This window comes from Megalobrama amblycephala, linkage group LG4 (assembly GCF_018812025.1).
Source record: "Megalobrama amblycephala isolate DHTTF-2021 linkage group LG4, ASM1881202v1, whole genome shotgun sequence".
NCBI lineage: Eukaryota > Metazoa > Chordata > Actinopteri > Cypriniformes > Xenocyprididae > Megalobrama > Megalobrama amblycephala.
Window position 1 is genome coordinate 1,016,118 of NC_063047.1, and position 16,216 is coordinate 1,032,333.

General features: G+C 41.5%; 2 protein-coding genes across 3 annotated transcripts in view; one reads left to right on the top strand and one right to left on the bottom strand.

The window, feature by feature from the left end:
- Positions 1–2,080: 2,080 nt before the first annotated feature.
- On the bottom strand, positions 2,081–4,872 carry LOC125266230. Of its 2 annotated transcripts, XM_048186704.1 has the most exons (4): positions 4,271–4,872; positions 3,699–3,779; positions 3,410–3,490; positions 2,081–2,668 (listed from the first exon to the last, which is right to left on the bottom strand). In XM_048186704.1, the coding sequence occupies exons 1-4, from the start codon at positions 4,387–4,389 to the stop codon at positions 2,332–2,334; spliced, it is 618 nt and encodes a 205-aa protein (XP_048042661.1). In that variant the 5' UTR covers positions 4,390–4,872; the 3' UTR covers positions 2,081–2,331. The 2 variants fall into 2 exon arrangements, with proteins under 2 accessions (XP_048042661.1, XP_048042662.1); XM_048186705.1 differs by lacking the exon at positions 3,410–3,490.
- The window catches only part of LOC125266024 (endoplasmic reticulum chaperone BiP-like), a 41,221-nt gene continuing 29,721 nt past the window's right edge, over positions 4,717–16,216 (top strand). The window contains exons 1-4 of the mRNA XM_048186511.1: positions 4,717–4,754; positions 5,607–5,838; positions 5,930–6,067; positions 6,170–6,282. Of these exons, the coding sequence (XP_048042468.1) occupies positions 4,717–4,754; positions 5,607–5,838; positions 5,930–6,067; positions 6,170–6,282 (521 nt within the window). The remainder of the gene's footprint in view (positions 4,755–5,606; positions 5,839–5,929; positions 6,068–6,169; positions 6,283–16,216) is intronic.

The following is a 16,216-nucleotide window of genomic DNA, read 5'->3' on the forward strand; positions in this document are numbered from 1 at the left end:
AGTCATAGTTCCGCGCAACTGTCCTAAGGGGCTTCTTTTTGTCCCTGTATCCGCGCGTCGCGCTGTCCTTCAGTGGGGACACACCTCTAAATTAACTGCCCATCCCGGCGTCCGGGGCACCCTCGCTTTTATCCGTCAGCGCTTTTGGTGGTCGTCTTTAGAACAAGACGTGCGACGGTTTATTGCCTCCTGCGATACGTGCGCGCAGACTAAGGCTGGCAATTCCCCTCCGGCCGGTCTACTTCGTCCGTTACCGGTTCCTACACGACCGTGGTCTCACCTAGCTCTCGACTTTATCACCGGACTTCCTCTCTCGGAGGGTAACACCGTTATTTTGACCGTGGTAGATCGTTTTTCTAAGTCGGCCCATTTTATTCCACTCGCTAAGCTCCCCTCTGCCAAGGAGACCGCCCAGATCATGGTTGATCATGTCTTTAAGCTACATGGTTTACCAACTGATATGGTGTCTGATAGAGGCCCTCAATTTTCCTCTCAATTCTGGAAGGAGTTTTGTCGCCTCATTGGGTCATCCGTTAGCCTTTCGTCCGGGTTTCATCCCCAAACGAACGGTCAAGCAGAACGGACTAATCAGATTGTCGCCCGTATGCTGCGCAGTCTCACTCATCAAAATCCCGCGTCCTGGTCACAGCAACTATCCTGGGCCGAATACGCCCATAATTCGCTTCCCTCCTCTGCTACCGGTCTTTCGCCCTTCCATTGCTGTCTCGGCTATCAACCTCCGTTATTTGAGTCCCAAGACTCTGAATCTAATGTTCCGTCAGCGCAAGCTTTTATTAGCCGTTGCAGACGCACCTGGAGGAGAGTGCGATCTGCTCTCTGTCGAGCTAGAAGACGCATGACAGTTTCGGCTAATAGGCGCAGAGTTAGAAGTCCTCGCTACGTTTGCGGCCAAAGAGTGTGGTTATCCACTTCAAATTTACCTCTCCAGTCGGTATCACGTAAGTTGTCTCCCCGCTTTGTTGGACCATTCCGCATAGTAAAGGTCATAAATCCTGTCGCAGTAAAGCTCCGCCTTCCGCCTAATTTACGCCGAGTTCATCCCGTGTTTCATGTCTCTTGCATCAAACCAGTCATCCGTCCCCCTTCTCGCCCGGTCCGCGTCCCTAGTCTTGTCGATGATACCCCTATCTACAGGGTTCGCCGGATTCTCGACATGCGCCGTCGGGGACGCGGCTGTCAGTATCTTGTCGATTGGGAGGGGTATGGTCCAGAGGAGAGAAGCTGGGTTCCCTCCCGGGACGTCCTGGATCCTTCACTCATCGATGATTTCCTCCGGTCTCGCCAGTCGGCCTCAGGAGCGCCAGGAGGCGCTCGTTGAGTGAGGGGTACTGTCATGATCCTGGCTTTCCTCCCTCTTTCTCTGTCTCCCTCTTGTGGTCACACACTCTCACGCGCACACTTCTACTTCTCCGCTCATTATCTCTTTCAGCTGGTTCCCCTTTCATTCCCTTCTCCTCACCTGTCCCTGTTTTCCTCTTGATTTTCTCTGCTTCTTATTCCCTCTTCCTAGCCCTGTCTTGTTGTCGGATTATTCAATGACCTCCCGTGAGAAACGCCTGCACTTGTTGTCTTGTCTTGTCCCGTCTGAAGTTACTTTTGCTGCTGTGAGAAATAAGTCTGTGAATTACCCAGCTGTGCCTGTTTGCAGAGTACCTGGTCTGCGTTCGCCTTTGGCTGCTCACCCTGGCTGCTGTCCTCATTATTTTCTACCGGCTGTACGCATCTCGGGGTCCCTGCCTCTGTCCACGGGGAGGTTAAAGACAGACTTCCTTTGTTCCAGTCGTTCTGGCAGTTTTTGTTCTGGCTCTGTTTTATGCCAGTGTTTTGTGTTCTATCTGATACCCTGTGAGGACCATTTACGTTTTATCATTAAAGACTGTTTATTTCATCCACCCCTGGTCTTCCATCAATTCCATCTAACAGGTGTGCCTCTTCATGAATAATGAAGTGATTTACACCTGGGGAGATTAAGACCCTGCCCCTAATGAGCCGCATAATGAGCCATTCAGTCAGGAATGTGACTGAGTCAACTAAGAAAATGCAAAGACAAGACATATCATTGTTTTTTTTCTTTTTTATTTAAAATAAAGTTAACAATATAATCCACATATAAACTAGGGTCAAAGGCACATTTTGTGTATACAGGCAAATAAAGGTAAGGTTTATAAAAAAAGCCCACTTTTACACCCTATACATAACCTGCTTGATCACATATAGATAATCTTTGCAGCCCAATGGTCAGTGAGAGGTGGTGAACAGAGAATCTGAACAGTCACACATCTGTGTGCCATTTTTGAAAACAGTTCCTTTTCAACTGAAGACACAAGTAAATGTCACATGCCTGGCATTTCCAAGGTGTGTCTTGCCTTTTACCAAGCTGTACTTTGCAAAGCATGCAGTTCCGACGACCAGCGGTGGCATTATTCCTTGCATTTTGAACATTTTGAAGAGACTCTTAGGAGTGTGTTCATCAGCAGGACGCAGCTGTGGTCCAGGTTCCCGTGCAGGTAGGAATCTCAGAGTCTGTGGAACCATGTCAGTGTCATTATCTGTTTTCCATGACAGAGCTGAATGCCTGTTGCTTGTCTGAATGTTTTTCTTGGCCTTTTTTGCAAGGGGTTTTGGAGCACTCTCATTAGGGCTATAGCTGGAGAAAAAAAAACAGTGAGATGGTTATTACACAAGGAGCTATACTATTTGCATCATCAATAACTAATACTAATATAATGTTTATTATTGTATATATTAACATTACCAAGCACTAATGCTAATATTGTGCACGCATAAGAAAGAAAGCCATACAGACACATATATACATACACTACCGTTCAAAAGTTTGGGATCACTAAGATTTTTAATGTTTTTAAAATACGTTTCGTCTGCTCACCAAGGCTACATTTATTTAATTAAAAATACAGTAAAAACAGGAATATTGTGAAATATTATTCCAATTTAAAATAACTGTGTACTATTTAAATATATTTCACAAAGTCATTTATTCTTGTGATGTCAAAGCTGAATATTCACCATCATTACTCCAGTCTTCAGTGTCACATGATCCTTCAGAAATCATTCTAATATGATGATTTGCAGCTCAAGAAACATTTCTGAACAATTGTAAACAATAAATGTCTCTTGAGTAGCAAATCCTCATATTAGAATGATTTCTGAAGGATCATGTGACACTGTAGACTAAATAGTACACAGTTATTTTAAATTGGAATAATATTTCACAATATTACTGTTTTTACTGTATTTTTAATTGAATAAATGTAGCCTTGGTGAGCAGATGAAACTTATTTTAAAAACATAAAAAATCTTAGTGATCCCAAACTTTTGAACGGTAGTGTACATAGGCCTACCATATAGTGGGTGAACATGTACTTACTCTTTCTCATTATCGCCTGTGTTGCTGGGTGCCCTCTTAGTGGGAATTGCAGGTGAATGTGAGAGTGATGGATCCACATTTCTAAAACAAAACAAAAAAACTGTTATTATTAGCATATAAGATACTACTCTCATACCATTACCTATGCATAACGGACAGGAAAGTAACAGGTATACAAGCATGCTGTATATGTCTGTCAACTGGCCATTACCGGACAAAGTGTGCGAATGTGTAAACGTTACAGTCTGCTATATCAGTTTGCACATATAGTGGGTAAACGTGTACTTACTCTTTCTCATTATCGCCTGTGTTGCTGCGTGCCCTCTTAGTGAGAATTGCAGGTGAATGCGAGAGTGATGGATCCACATTTCTAAAACAAAACAAAAAAACTGTTGTTATTATTAGCATATAAGATACTACTCTCATACCATTAGCTATGCATAACTGACAGGAAATTAACAGGTATACAAGCATGCTGTATATGTCTGTCAATTGGCCATTACCGGACAAAGTGTGCGAATGTGTAAACGTTACAGTCTGCTATATCAGTTAGCACATTTAGTGAATAGCAACACGTTCGCGCATTTCACTACCAAGCATATTTTAGCACATTCACGTCTATCATAATATGCTATTCAACTGCATGCAGTTAATCGATCTAACGCGTGTATCCAACGTATCTATGCATATTAATAACAAGTCGAATATCAACAGAAAAGCATTCTATTTATAAGCATTTTTATGAGATAAAGTTATATAGAGTTATATAGATAGGCCTAGATGTAAATATAAGACAAATATATATGTACGCTTATATAGAAAAAACACGTCAAATAATTTAAGTAAAACTAAATCACTTACTCATCAGAAACTGTATCTTCAGCTGGATCAAGTCGCTCTTCAAAATGCAGACGTTCATCGTCAGAGTCGTGTTCTTCTTCCGAGGAAAAAGTTAACTCTTCCTCACTGTCCAGGACCATCTGAAGAGCCTGCTCACCTGAGTAGTGATGCTTTTTAAGACGCTGTTAGGGGCGTTTACAGTTTGCATAGATCGCCTCAGCACATTATCTTATGAATAGAGCGCTCTGCGCGTGGGCGGGCACACATTAAAGATAATTAGGTAAGACAGGAGAAACAGTACCTCTCTTTACTTTTATACTGATTACATAAAGGGAGAATATTTTTTTTAGAATTTATTTGTTTCGTTTAAAAGTAGACACTTAAAGCTTTGCAAAGACATATCTCTCATGTCCATGTAGCATGTATAAGCCGTCTATTTTAGTTACTTTTAGTGACCTTTTAGAATGATGTTTGCAGAGACGGAGATGGCAGGACAGCACACCCTGTATATTTTATTTATTTTTAAAAAGCACAAAGTTTTATTTTGATTGTGAGTGTACACAAAAAAAAGAAGACATTCTATAGTTTCATTTGATATATTACTTATGTCTCTATGATAAAAAATGACGGAGTATTTTAAGTCTGTTTTGCTGCAATGTGAAAAAAAAACTGCAAAACGCGCCGGCGCGTTTTTAGACCTCAGAGTGTTAATGAATAAAATGTTCAAGGTGTCTGAATATATTTTGGTTTAACTAATATATATATATATATATATATATATATATATATAGTGTTGGATGGAATAATTCAGGCTGAGACAAGACAAGACTGGGACAATCAGCACCAAAAGGCTGATTAGCGTACAGTGCATCGATGTTGAATTAAATAAACAGAAGTTTGGAGTTCACAAGCAGGACAATTAACACACTCTTCATCTTATAGTCACAAATAACACATATTTGACTCAACTAACACAAATAGGAGCTGACAGACAAAATAAATAAACTTTTGTGTAGTTTAAAGTTCAGACTTGGGCTTGAAAATGATCCAAACTTAGTTATTTAGATGGAGCAATCATTGATGCGACCTACCAGCAGGACAAGCTATGAGACTCTGCTGATTACATAGCTCCGCCCCGTAATATCATGTGCACAAATGCCAGCAACACAACAGCCAATGGCAAGTTTTCCCAATTTAAGCTTAATTTAACAACCATTATTTAAACTCTTTTACATATAGCTATATATTAAATATATATTAATACATGCATACATGCTCAGCTTTAAATAATTTCTCTCTTATACATTATAATAATCATTATTACTGTGTACTTATACTGTTTTCTTTTTTTCATCAGTGTTGGAGTGTTAAAGAACGGTCGTGTTGAGATCATCGCCAATGACCAAGGAAACCGCATCACTCCATCATATGTGGCCTTCACCACTGAAGGAGAGCGTCTCATCGGAGACGCTGCGAAGAACCAGCTGACCTCCAACCCTGAGAATACCGTTTTCAATGTCAAGCGGTTGATCGGCCGCACATGGGGCGACTCCACCGTGCAGCGGGACATTAAATACTTTCCCTTTAAGGTACACCCGTCTGTGAACCTGTATTGTGCCAGAGCTCTGCACCCGTTTGTCTTCAATTGGGAATGATAAACACTTGCTTTGTCTCTTCCAGGTTTTTGAGAAGAACAACAAGCCTCACATCCAGCTGGATATTGGATCAGGCCAAATGAAGACTTTTTCCCCTGAGGAAATCTCTGCAATGATTCTGACTAAAATGAAGGAAACTGCAGAGGCTTACCTGGGACAGAAGGTAAAGTTTTGATTTCAACACAAAGGAAGCATTGAGGCCAACAGCTGCTGTCAGTTGCGTCGCAGTGAAACTCCATCTAATTCAGTTCTGCTCTTTTTAAAGGTCACACATGCTGTGGTCACTGTGCCCGCTTATTTCAATGACGCCCAGCGCCAGGCCACCAAAGACGCAGGAACCATCGCTGGTCTGAACGTTATGAGGATCATCAACGAGCCGTAAGAACCTTGTTATGCTTGCTTTGTTGTACAACAGCTCGTTTTCTTTAGTGTAGCATTAGAAAATTTGCATTGTGTTACGAGCCCCTCTGAAAATACTAGGGCAAAAGGGGTGTAACAAAATAGTGGGAAGAGGCTGAGAGAACTGATGTCTTCAAGTCCCAGGGCCGATAGTACTGAAATTTAAGTGTTATGTATGTTATTGTATGATTTAACTTGCCATTGTGTTTCCTGCTCCTGTCTGCCTCGCTGCTCAGAGTGGTTTGCGTCTGTAACTCCGTATAGCTTTGTTTTGAAACTCTTACTTTTATTCATTGTTGCTTATATTATTATTACCTTATATAATATTGCCTACCACATTAATCTGACGTCGCTTTGCTTGTAATCTTTGAATCTAAATCGCTGTTACAACGCGTTTGCATCTCGCTAGCTTGTTAACTTGTCACCAGTCTCGCGCTCCTTTTTCAATGCATTCATCAAACAGCTGTGGTAACTTGGATCAGTCTACAAACACGGTGAGTCATGTCATCCTCTCCCAGCATTGTCTCATGTTCCATTTGCCACATGTGTAGCATAGCTCTCTCTGTCAGCGACGAGGGATTTACATGTCATCATAAATGTAGGGAAATAGTCAGGCTGACAGAGAGAATCTCAGAATTCATAGAGACATGGATCAAAAACTTTAATCAAGGATAGTAAGAATGCAAGGGCATCAGATACTGCTTTGGATGCGACTAGCTTAGTGAACTCTGTACATTGTTTGGTTCCGCTGTAGAGCCCACACAGCAGGGCACTTGGGTAACGGTGAGGAGGCCTAGCCGTGGAAAACACCACTCTTCCGTTCCAATAAGAACATCAAACAGGTTCTCCCCACTCAGTGACGCACCCACTGAGAATCCTGTTGAAAGTGCCCTAGTTATTGGCGATTCTATTACTCGGAACATGAAAATAGAGACACCAGCCACCATAGTCACATGTTTGCCGGGAGCCAGAGCACCTGACATCAAAGCAAATTTAAAAAAGCTGGCTAATGCTAATCGTAAATACTCTAAAATTATTATTCATGTCGGCACAAATGATGTTCGACTTCGCCAGTCGGAGATCACTAAAATTAACATTAAAAAGGTGTGTGAACTCGCAAATACAATGTCAGGAGAAGTAATTTGCTCTGGTCCCCTTCGTGTTGTCGGAGTGATGAGATAGTTAGCAGATTATCATCACTCAATGGCTGGCTGTCTAAGTGGTGTCCGCAGAATAATATAGGTTTCATAGACAATCGGAAAGGTTTTTGGGGCAGACCTGACCTGCTGAAAAGAGATGGTATTCATCCCTCCCGGGATGGTGCTGCTCTTCTCTCTAGTAATATGGCACATAGTCTTAGAGCTGAAACATGACAAACTACGGCCCAGGTCAGGAAAAATGCAGCAGACAGACTGGCTAAACCGACCGTCTGCTAGCTGCCTCACATTACAGAAGTCAGATAATTCCCAACACATAGAAACTCTTACACCTATATATTATCACATAGAGACTGTGTCTGTACCCCGAATTAGTAAAAACAAAAAACTTCCAAACCCATTTAATGGTAAAAATTTAATTGATGTTGAACAAATAAAAAATAGAGATAATAATGATAAACAAATGATAAAGCTTGGGTTGATAAATATTAGATCCCTTTCTTCGAAAGCAGTTATTGTAAATGATATTATCACAGACAATAATCTAGATGTGCTGTGTTTGACAGAAACCTGGCTAAAACCGGACGATTACATTACTTTAAATGAGTCTAGCCCTCAAGGTTATGATTATCGACACAATCTTCATCAGAAAGGCAAAGGGGGAGGTTTTGCTGTAATTTATAGTAATATTTACAGTATTAGTCAGAAGTCTTTCAAATATAATTCCTTCGAAGTTGACATTTGTGCTGGCTACTGTATACAGGCCACCAGGACACCATACAGAATTTGCTGATTTTCTATCAGAATTAGTACTAGCTGCAGATAAAGACCTTGTTGTTGGTGATTTTAATATCCATGTAGATAATAAAAAAGACTCATTGGGATTGGCATTTATAGACATTCTAAACTCTATTGGTGTTAGACAACACGTGTCAGGACCCACTCATTGTCGTAATCATACTTTAGATCTAATATTGTCACATGGAATCGATATTGATGCCGTTGAAATTCTGCAGCAGAGTGACGACATCTCAGATCATTATCTAGTCTTGTGTATACTACATTTAGTCAAAGCAGCTAAACTGCCTCCCTGCCATAAATATGGTAGAACCATCACTTCTACCACTAAAGATCGCTTTATAAATAATCTTCCTGATCAGTTTCATTGCCTTAGCATACCAGACAGCTTAGAAGACCTCGATGTTGCAACAGAAACTATTGTCTCTGTCTTTTCCAGCACATTAGACTCAGTTGCTCCTTTGCATTTAAAAAGATTAAGGAAATTAATCCAATGCCATGGTACAATGAGCACACTCGGGCCCTAAAAACAGTAGCCAGAAAAATGGAGCACAGCTGGAAGAAAACAAAACTAGAAGTATTTCGCATTTCGTGGAGAGAGAGAATGATTGAGTACAGAAAGGCCTTAAAATCTGCTAGATCTGCCTATTTTTCAAAACTTTTAAAACAAAATAAACACAACCCTAAGTATTTATTTGATACAGTAGCTAAATTAACAAGAAACAAAGCTTCAACTTCTGATGTTTCCAAAGAGCACAACAGTAATGACTTTATGAACTTCTTTACTTGCAAGATTGATAATATTAGAGAAAAAATTTTAACCATGCAACCGTCTACTACAGTATCGCATCAGACAGTACATTGTGGTGTCCCTGAGGAAAAATTCAATTAATTTACTGCTTTAGGAGAGGAAGAATTGTCTAAACTTGTTAAATAATCAAAATCAACAACATGTATGTTAGACCCTATACCGACTAAGCTATTGAATGAAATGCTTCCAGAGGTCATAGATCCTCTTCTTAATTTCGTCAATTCATCTTTATCGCTAGGATACGTACCAAAAACGTTTAAGCTGGCTATTATTAAATCTCTTACTAAAAAACTGGATGACCAGTAATTTCCTACTACTAAATTCAGAAAAAACAGAGATTCTAATTTTTGGACCAAAAACTTCTTCACATAATAACCTAGAATACATTCTAACACTTGATGGCTGCTCTGTTAAGTCTTCGTCGTCAGTTAGGAACCTGGGTGTGCTCTTTGATACCAATCTTTCATTTTAAGACCATGTTACTAGCATCTGTAAAACCGCATTCTTCCATCTTAAAAATATATCTAAACTACGACATATGCTCTCAATGAAAAATGCAGAACAGTTAGTTCATGCGTTCATGACCTCAAGGCTAGATTACTGTAACGCTCTACTGGGTGGTTGTTCTGCTTGCTTGATAAATAAACTACAGCTCGTACAAAATGCAGCAGCTAGAGTTCTTACTAGAACTAGGAAGTATGACCATATTAGCCCAATTCTGTCAACACTGCATTGGCTTCCTGTTAAACATCGTATAGATTTTAAAATCTTGCTAATTACTTACAAAGCACTAAATGGTTTAGCTCCCCAGTACCTGAGCGAGCTCTTAAAGCATTATAGTCCTTCATGTCTATTGCGATCTCAGAATTCAGGCCAGCTGATAATACTTAGAATATCAAAATCAACCACAGGCGGTAGATCCTTCTCCTATTTGGCACCTAAACTCTGGACAGTCTTCCTAGCATTGTTCGGGAAGCAGACACACTCTGTCAGTTTAAATCTAGACTAAAAACACATCTCTTTAACCTGGCATACACATAACACATTATAAATTTATATTTTCAAATCCGTTAAAGGATTATTAGGCTGCATAAATTAGGTCACCCGGAACCAGGAACACTTCCTATAACACCATAACGCCTCATCGACACGACAGCCACGACATAGTTCCTCAACAAACCGTCCATGCTGGCGTGATGAATACAATCCTCAACTGGATGGAACTGAAATAAATACTTTGAATGTTGCAATCCTATCGGACTTATGATAGCAACCTGAATCGTAACAAAGCACTGTTCGCCAGAGGAGAACTGGCCCCCCGACTAAGCCTGGTTTCTCCCAAGGTTTTTTTCTCCATTTTAACACCTGTTTGCCACCTGATGTCACCTGTTGGAGTTTGGGTTCCTTGCCGCTGTTGCCTTTGGCTTGCTTAGTTGGGGACACTTGACATTTGACTTGACATTTGATATTCAACAGTGCTTTGATCTGCCTGCATTGACACTATTCTTTAAGAGCTACTGTGCAGCCAGAATTATATACCAGTTATCACTGTAAAGCTGCTTTGACACAATCTGCATTGTAAAAAGCGCTATATAAGTAAAGGTGACTTGATTTGACTATGTGTGTATACCATGTTCCTGTCTCTCTTGCTCCCAGGCGTGCCGTTGGGGGGTCAGGACCCCCGCAGTTTTGAAAAGACAGAAATCGACCCCTGCACTTTTGATAAGGGCTGCTTCAATCAGTCACACTATATCATCTTTTAGCTTAGGATATTTTCTTTCTAATGAGGCCATTTTCACGTTTCTGTGAGGTTTCGTTCGTAAATAATCAACTGTTTTGTCGCGGATGTGAACAGGAAATGCGCTCTCAAATGGAGAAACATGCGATCTCCAAACCATCGATCAAAGCGTGCTAATGTTTTAGGACAGGTCGATGGTATATACATCATGCCCGTGTCAATCAAGCCAAACCGTCCATTCAGAAACCGAGAAATTTGACACTTTAAGGTAAGGAGGCTGATCTCTCAGGTTGACGCGCAAGCTGGCTTGACTGAAGTTTTCGTGAGGATTTAAGGTTTATGTACTGTTTTGATTTTGGTAATTACATCTAGAAAGGTAAAAGCATTGATGGCATCTATAAAATAGATATCTGAAAGCGAAACAAAAGTGAGTAGGATGCACGAGAGGAGACCTGCGCGTTTAATTGGTATGTGTATACTGTAATACTGCATTTACAATGCTTATGAGTGGCGTGCACTTTGATCGCGAAAGTGAAAGTGCCCTTTGCAGTCGCATCGCGGTGCCCCCGTGTTCCCATTTCTCCCGATATGAACCATGGGCTCCAGTCCATTACAATTTAGAGTGATTAAGGCCCGGGTATACTTCATTTCCCGCAAGCCTTTCAAAGAAACTCCGTTGCCCATAAGCGCGGAAAGACGCGTTCCACACATGCACACGTGCATCGCCCGTGGTCACAACAATTCACCCCATCCATCCCCACGGAACGCAGTTTGGTCCCCCTCACTTTAAAAATGTCTCCTGCGCCCCTGCTCGCTCCTCTTGTTCTCTCTGCTTGACAGGCTAATGAGTGCCACCTGACTCCTGTTTGAGCTTGTTAGCTGGAGTACAAAGGAACCTGTTCTGTCCTTACAACTGCCATCTCCCAGTCCCAGTGCTGTTGTTTACTTAAGTGTTCGCTGATTGCTTTACCGGTAGTGTTTAGGTAAATTTGTTAAAGAGTGTCAATAGCAGAGTGTTTCAACCATTGTTGTAACTGCCTAATGCCAAGTTTACACTACAGGACTTTAAATTTTGGCAGATCTCTGTGCTGTTCAGACTACATGACTTACTGTGGAGTCTTGAATTCGTTGTGGTGTTCACACTACGTGACACTATCTAAATGATCCGCAACAAGGAGGTTTACACGAGCTGACGACAACTGTCACCCAATTACTTTATTTGAAAATGGACATTGGGAAGAAATTAAATTACATTTTTAAAATAACCCTTTCACACATGAGTTCAAAATATTCTGACTGACCTTCCAGAGATAATTAGAATGTTTTTTTTTCCATGACGATGCGTCATGATTGTCACACACCGTGGCCACACAGTATGACAGATGTATCACTTTTCTCACCATTTCATTGACTATCTAATATTCCGATTCTCATATATTTGCAAGTGAGTGTTTTGTCATTTAATAAAAACCCAAGTCATGATTGTAACACAGTTCGTAAATGTGGGAAGAAGGAGGTGGGAACCGGCGAACATTCAACAAAAGTTTAATACCAAAATAAACAAATACAAAACGAAAGTAATGCCGGCAGACCCTTGCGGACGTCTGCCGGCCACACAAACATAATAAAACATAAAATAAAGTCCAGGCCTGGTCCTCTCTCGTCCTTCACTGTAGTCGCTCCTCCTTTTATGCTCCCGGAGCTCCTCCATGAGGGACTCAAGGCCAGTGCGCCTCCCAGGTGAAGCTCATTAACACTCGCGCCACCGGCCTCGCGCCGTTCCCTCACGGCTCTCGCCCGCCCTGGTCGCCACATACCCCCCATCGCCCCTCGCAGGCCGGGAGGTACTCCCGAGACTGGGCTCTACTCCCCCCCCGGGGTCTGTCTCGGTGGCCGCAGCACCTGGGGGTAAGGACAGACGAGATGAGAGAAAGGAGACGGAAGCAAGGGGAGCGACAGGACGAGAGAGGGGAGAGAGGCTCTCGCCCGCCCTGGTCACCACAATGATCTTGATCTTAATCTATAATTGTGAGGTGGGCACCGCCTTGTTTGTGAATTCATCCATTTGTACCAAAATACATGTGAATGGTGAACTGGGAAAAGAATAGAGTGAGCTTTATAGTGTATCTGAAATGAATAAACGTTGACAAATTATATTAGAATGGATTGTTACTGCTAGACATCAGTGTATATTTCATTGGCTGTCTCGTTGCGACACATGACACCACAGGATATCAAGTCAGCTGACAGCTCCAGATATCTAGCATGCTAGATATTTTTCTGTCAATAGCAAGGTGTTGGCGACACATCAGCGAGCATCTTTGATGCGTTATTCAGTAGTTCATCCAAAAAGATAGGCGAGCGCCGATCAAACACTTAACGTGAAAAAGCTTAACATGGCTCAATTTACTAAGACAGTGTTATTAACAAACCAAATTTAGTAAACACCATACTGATTAAACCACACTATGTACAGAAAATCAGATGAGCAACACGTTTAATTAAGCATTTTCCTCCCATAAAAAAACGCTTAACATGGCTTAATGTACTAAGACAGTGACATTAAAAGAACAAACTTAGTAAACACTAAAGCATATGTTACACACTGAGTCAACACGTGTGTTTTTATGAAGATATAAGGTCAGTTTATTTCAAGAACACTTGCAACAACGAGTTACAATCTGTCTCGCGATTTTTTCTCATTCCCCTCGATCTCGCGAGTCTACTGATCTGCCTTCTACAAATCTTGTCTGCAAAGCTTCAGCTTAAAAGTCACAGACATTATGCATACAAACATACTATCGTGCAGATAGAGCATGAAAAGAACAGAACCGTTAAATATAAATCACAAGACCTAACAGAATGCAGAAAAATTAAATAACTGTGTAATGTAAATTAATTGTTTAAATACAATAAAATTAAATCCAACAATACTAGAGATCAAACAAACTCGTGTGTGTGGGGTAGGACTTAACCCTTACACATACTATACAGAAAAAATTGGTTTGTGCTGAATTTGATCTTTTAATATCACTTAGTAGCCTACATTAAGTGATGTTAAGCTTTTTCTTCATAACGGTTTTCTATGGGAGGAAATCACTTAACGTAATAAAACGCATTGCGTTCATGTTCTGGGCTCATCTGCTTTGCTGTAGTATGATATTAGTATGATGTTTACGGAGTTTGGTCTTTTAATATCAAGTGATCTCTTAGTACATTAAGCCATGTTAAGTGTTTTCTATGGGAGGAAAACGCTTAACATGAAATTAAATGTGTTGCATTCAAATTCTGGGCTCAACTGCTTTTTTATACATTAAGCATTTTAGAATGTCCCCTGATTTTCCCCCGATCACAGCCCGGCCTTGCAAATCGGGCTTAAAATCCTGTAGTGTAAACTTGACATAAGTGGAAAACTTTTGTAGGGAGGTGGATGCCATTTATTTTAGAAATTACCTTTTTTCTCCAGTGTTTGAGTTAGAGAGGGAGTCACGAAAGTGTCTCTGTAATCTATTTCATTTTCTTTTGTTAGGTCAGTTACTTCTTAAAACCCTAGTCAGGGGAACTTTTTTGTTTATTGTTTTGGCCTTTTCCCCTCCTGGGGCCTTAAAGGATTAGTCCACATTTAAATAAACTTTTCCTGATAATTTACTCAACCCCATGTCATCCAAGATGTTCATGTCTTTCTTTTGTCAGTCGAAAAGAAATGAAGGTTTTTGATGAAAACATTCCAGGATTTTTCTCCATATAGTGGACTTCACTGGCCTCCAGATGGTTGAAGGTTAAAATTACAGTTTCAGTGCAGCTTCAAAGAGCTTTAAACGATACCAGACGAGGAATAAGGGTCTTATCTAGTGAAATGATCGGTCATTTTCGAAAAAAAATACAACCGTTTATGCTTTATAAAGCAGTCGTGGCCTAATGGATAGAGAGTCGGACTTGTAACCCAAAGGTCATGGGTTCGAGTCTCAGGTCTGGCAGGGATTGTTGGTGAGGGGAGTGAATATCCAGCGCTCTCCCCACCCTCAATACCATGACTGAGGTGAGACCCTTGAGCAAAGCACCGTACCCCCAACTGCTCCCTGGGCGCCGCATCAATGGCTGCCCACTGCTCCTGGTTTGTGTTCACGGTGTGTGTGTGTTCACTGCTGTGTGTGTGCACTTGGATGGGTTAAATGCAGAGCACAAATTCTGAGTATGTGTCACCATACTTGGCCACATGTCACTTCACTTTCACTTTTCACTTTATAAGCACAAAATATCGCCTTGAACGTACTTCCCGTTTCCGCATTCTTCAAAACGCTTATGCTGTATGTCCTATGCATTCCTTATTCTACTTACGAAAAAAACCCTGAAACTGGCACCGTGTTCGTTCCGTAAGTTCCAGCATTTATCCAGCAGTCCAAGATATTCGTCAACAGAATGCTGCGCTTTATCATGAGCTTCAAAGCCTGAAATCAGACCAAAGACTTCCACCTGAGTTATCCACTGCACCAATGCCATCACAGCTCTCTTACTCACGAGCAGCTCACATTCAGACTCCACAGCCATACCATCCAATACAAGCCCCACACTCCAGGCTGCCACCTGTCGCTAAGAGACAACTGTGCTCAGCTGTGCCAGAGGAAAGCCCAGGGCTGACTGAACATCTGAGAAACATGAACATTACTTCCTCCTCAGATGAGAGACCTCCCTTTACAGCACAGCATAGTGACTCACCACAATTCAGGTATCCAGACTCTCCCCCATATTCCAAGTAACGTCAGCTGCCTGAGTTTATGTTCTCATCACAAGACTAGAGAAGGCCAGTTCACGCTGAATACACTTCAGAGCATCTCTTACCTTCATCTACCCAAGAGAAAATCTACAGAGGTCCAGCCCCTACCATCCCCTACCTGACATCTCCTGACCCTAGGGAGTTTTCAAGGCTGAGAATTGCATTAGAGAACATCCTGCCTGATGATGCCATAGAATACTTCTAGTTCCAAATCCTCACAGACCATCTGAAACTGGAAGAGGCCCTCCTGGTGGCAGACTCTTATAGCCACTTCCCTATGCTGATGGATGGTGCTAACATACGCAGTGGAGACATTAAGGCCTTCAGGATGTTTGGGCTGCAGGTGCGTTCACTTGTCAGTATGTTGCAGCAGCTGGGCCACAAAGGTAGCGTAGAGCTGGAATGTTGATTACATGTATCTCGACTCTTGAGTAAACTGCCACATGATCTCAGATCTAGTTTTAAGAGATACTGGAGCTTTTCAATCTGTGATTCTTCGTGATGTCTTGTCTTTTAATGATGCATCAGCTCAAGGTTTAGAGGTACTTGTCAGAGCTTTTGGTGGAGGATTTTTGTCTATGCCTTTACATAACACCAGGTCATTCACAGGGCAGCAGTGACTTTCGGCCTAGAAA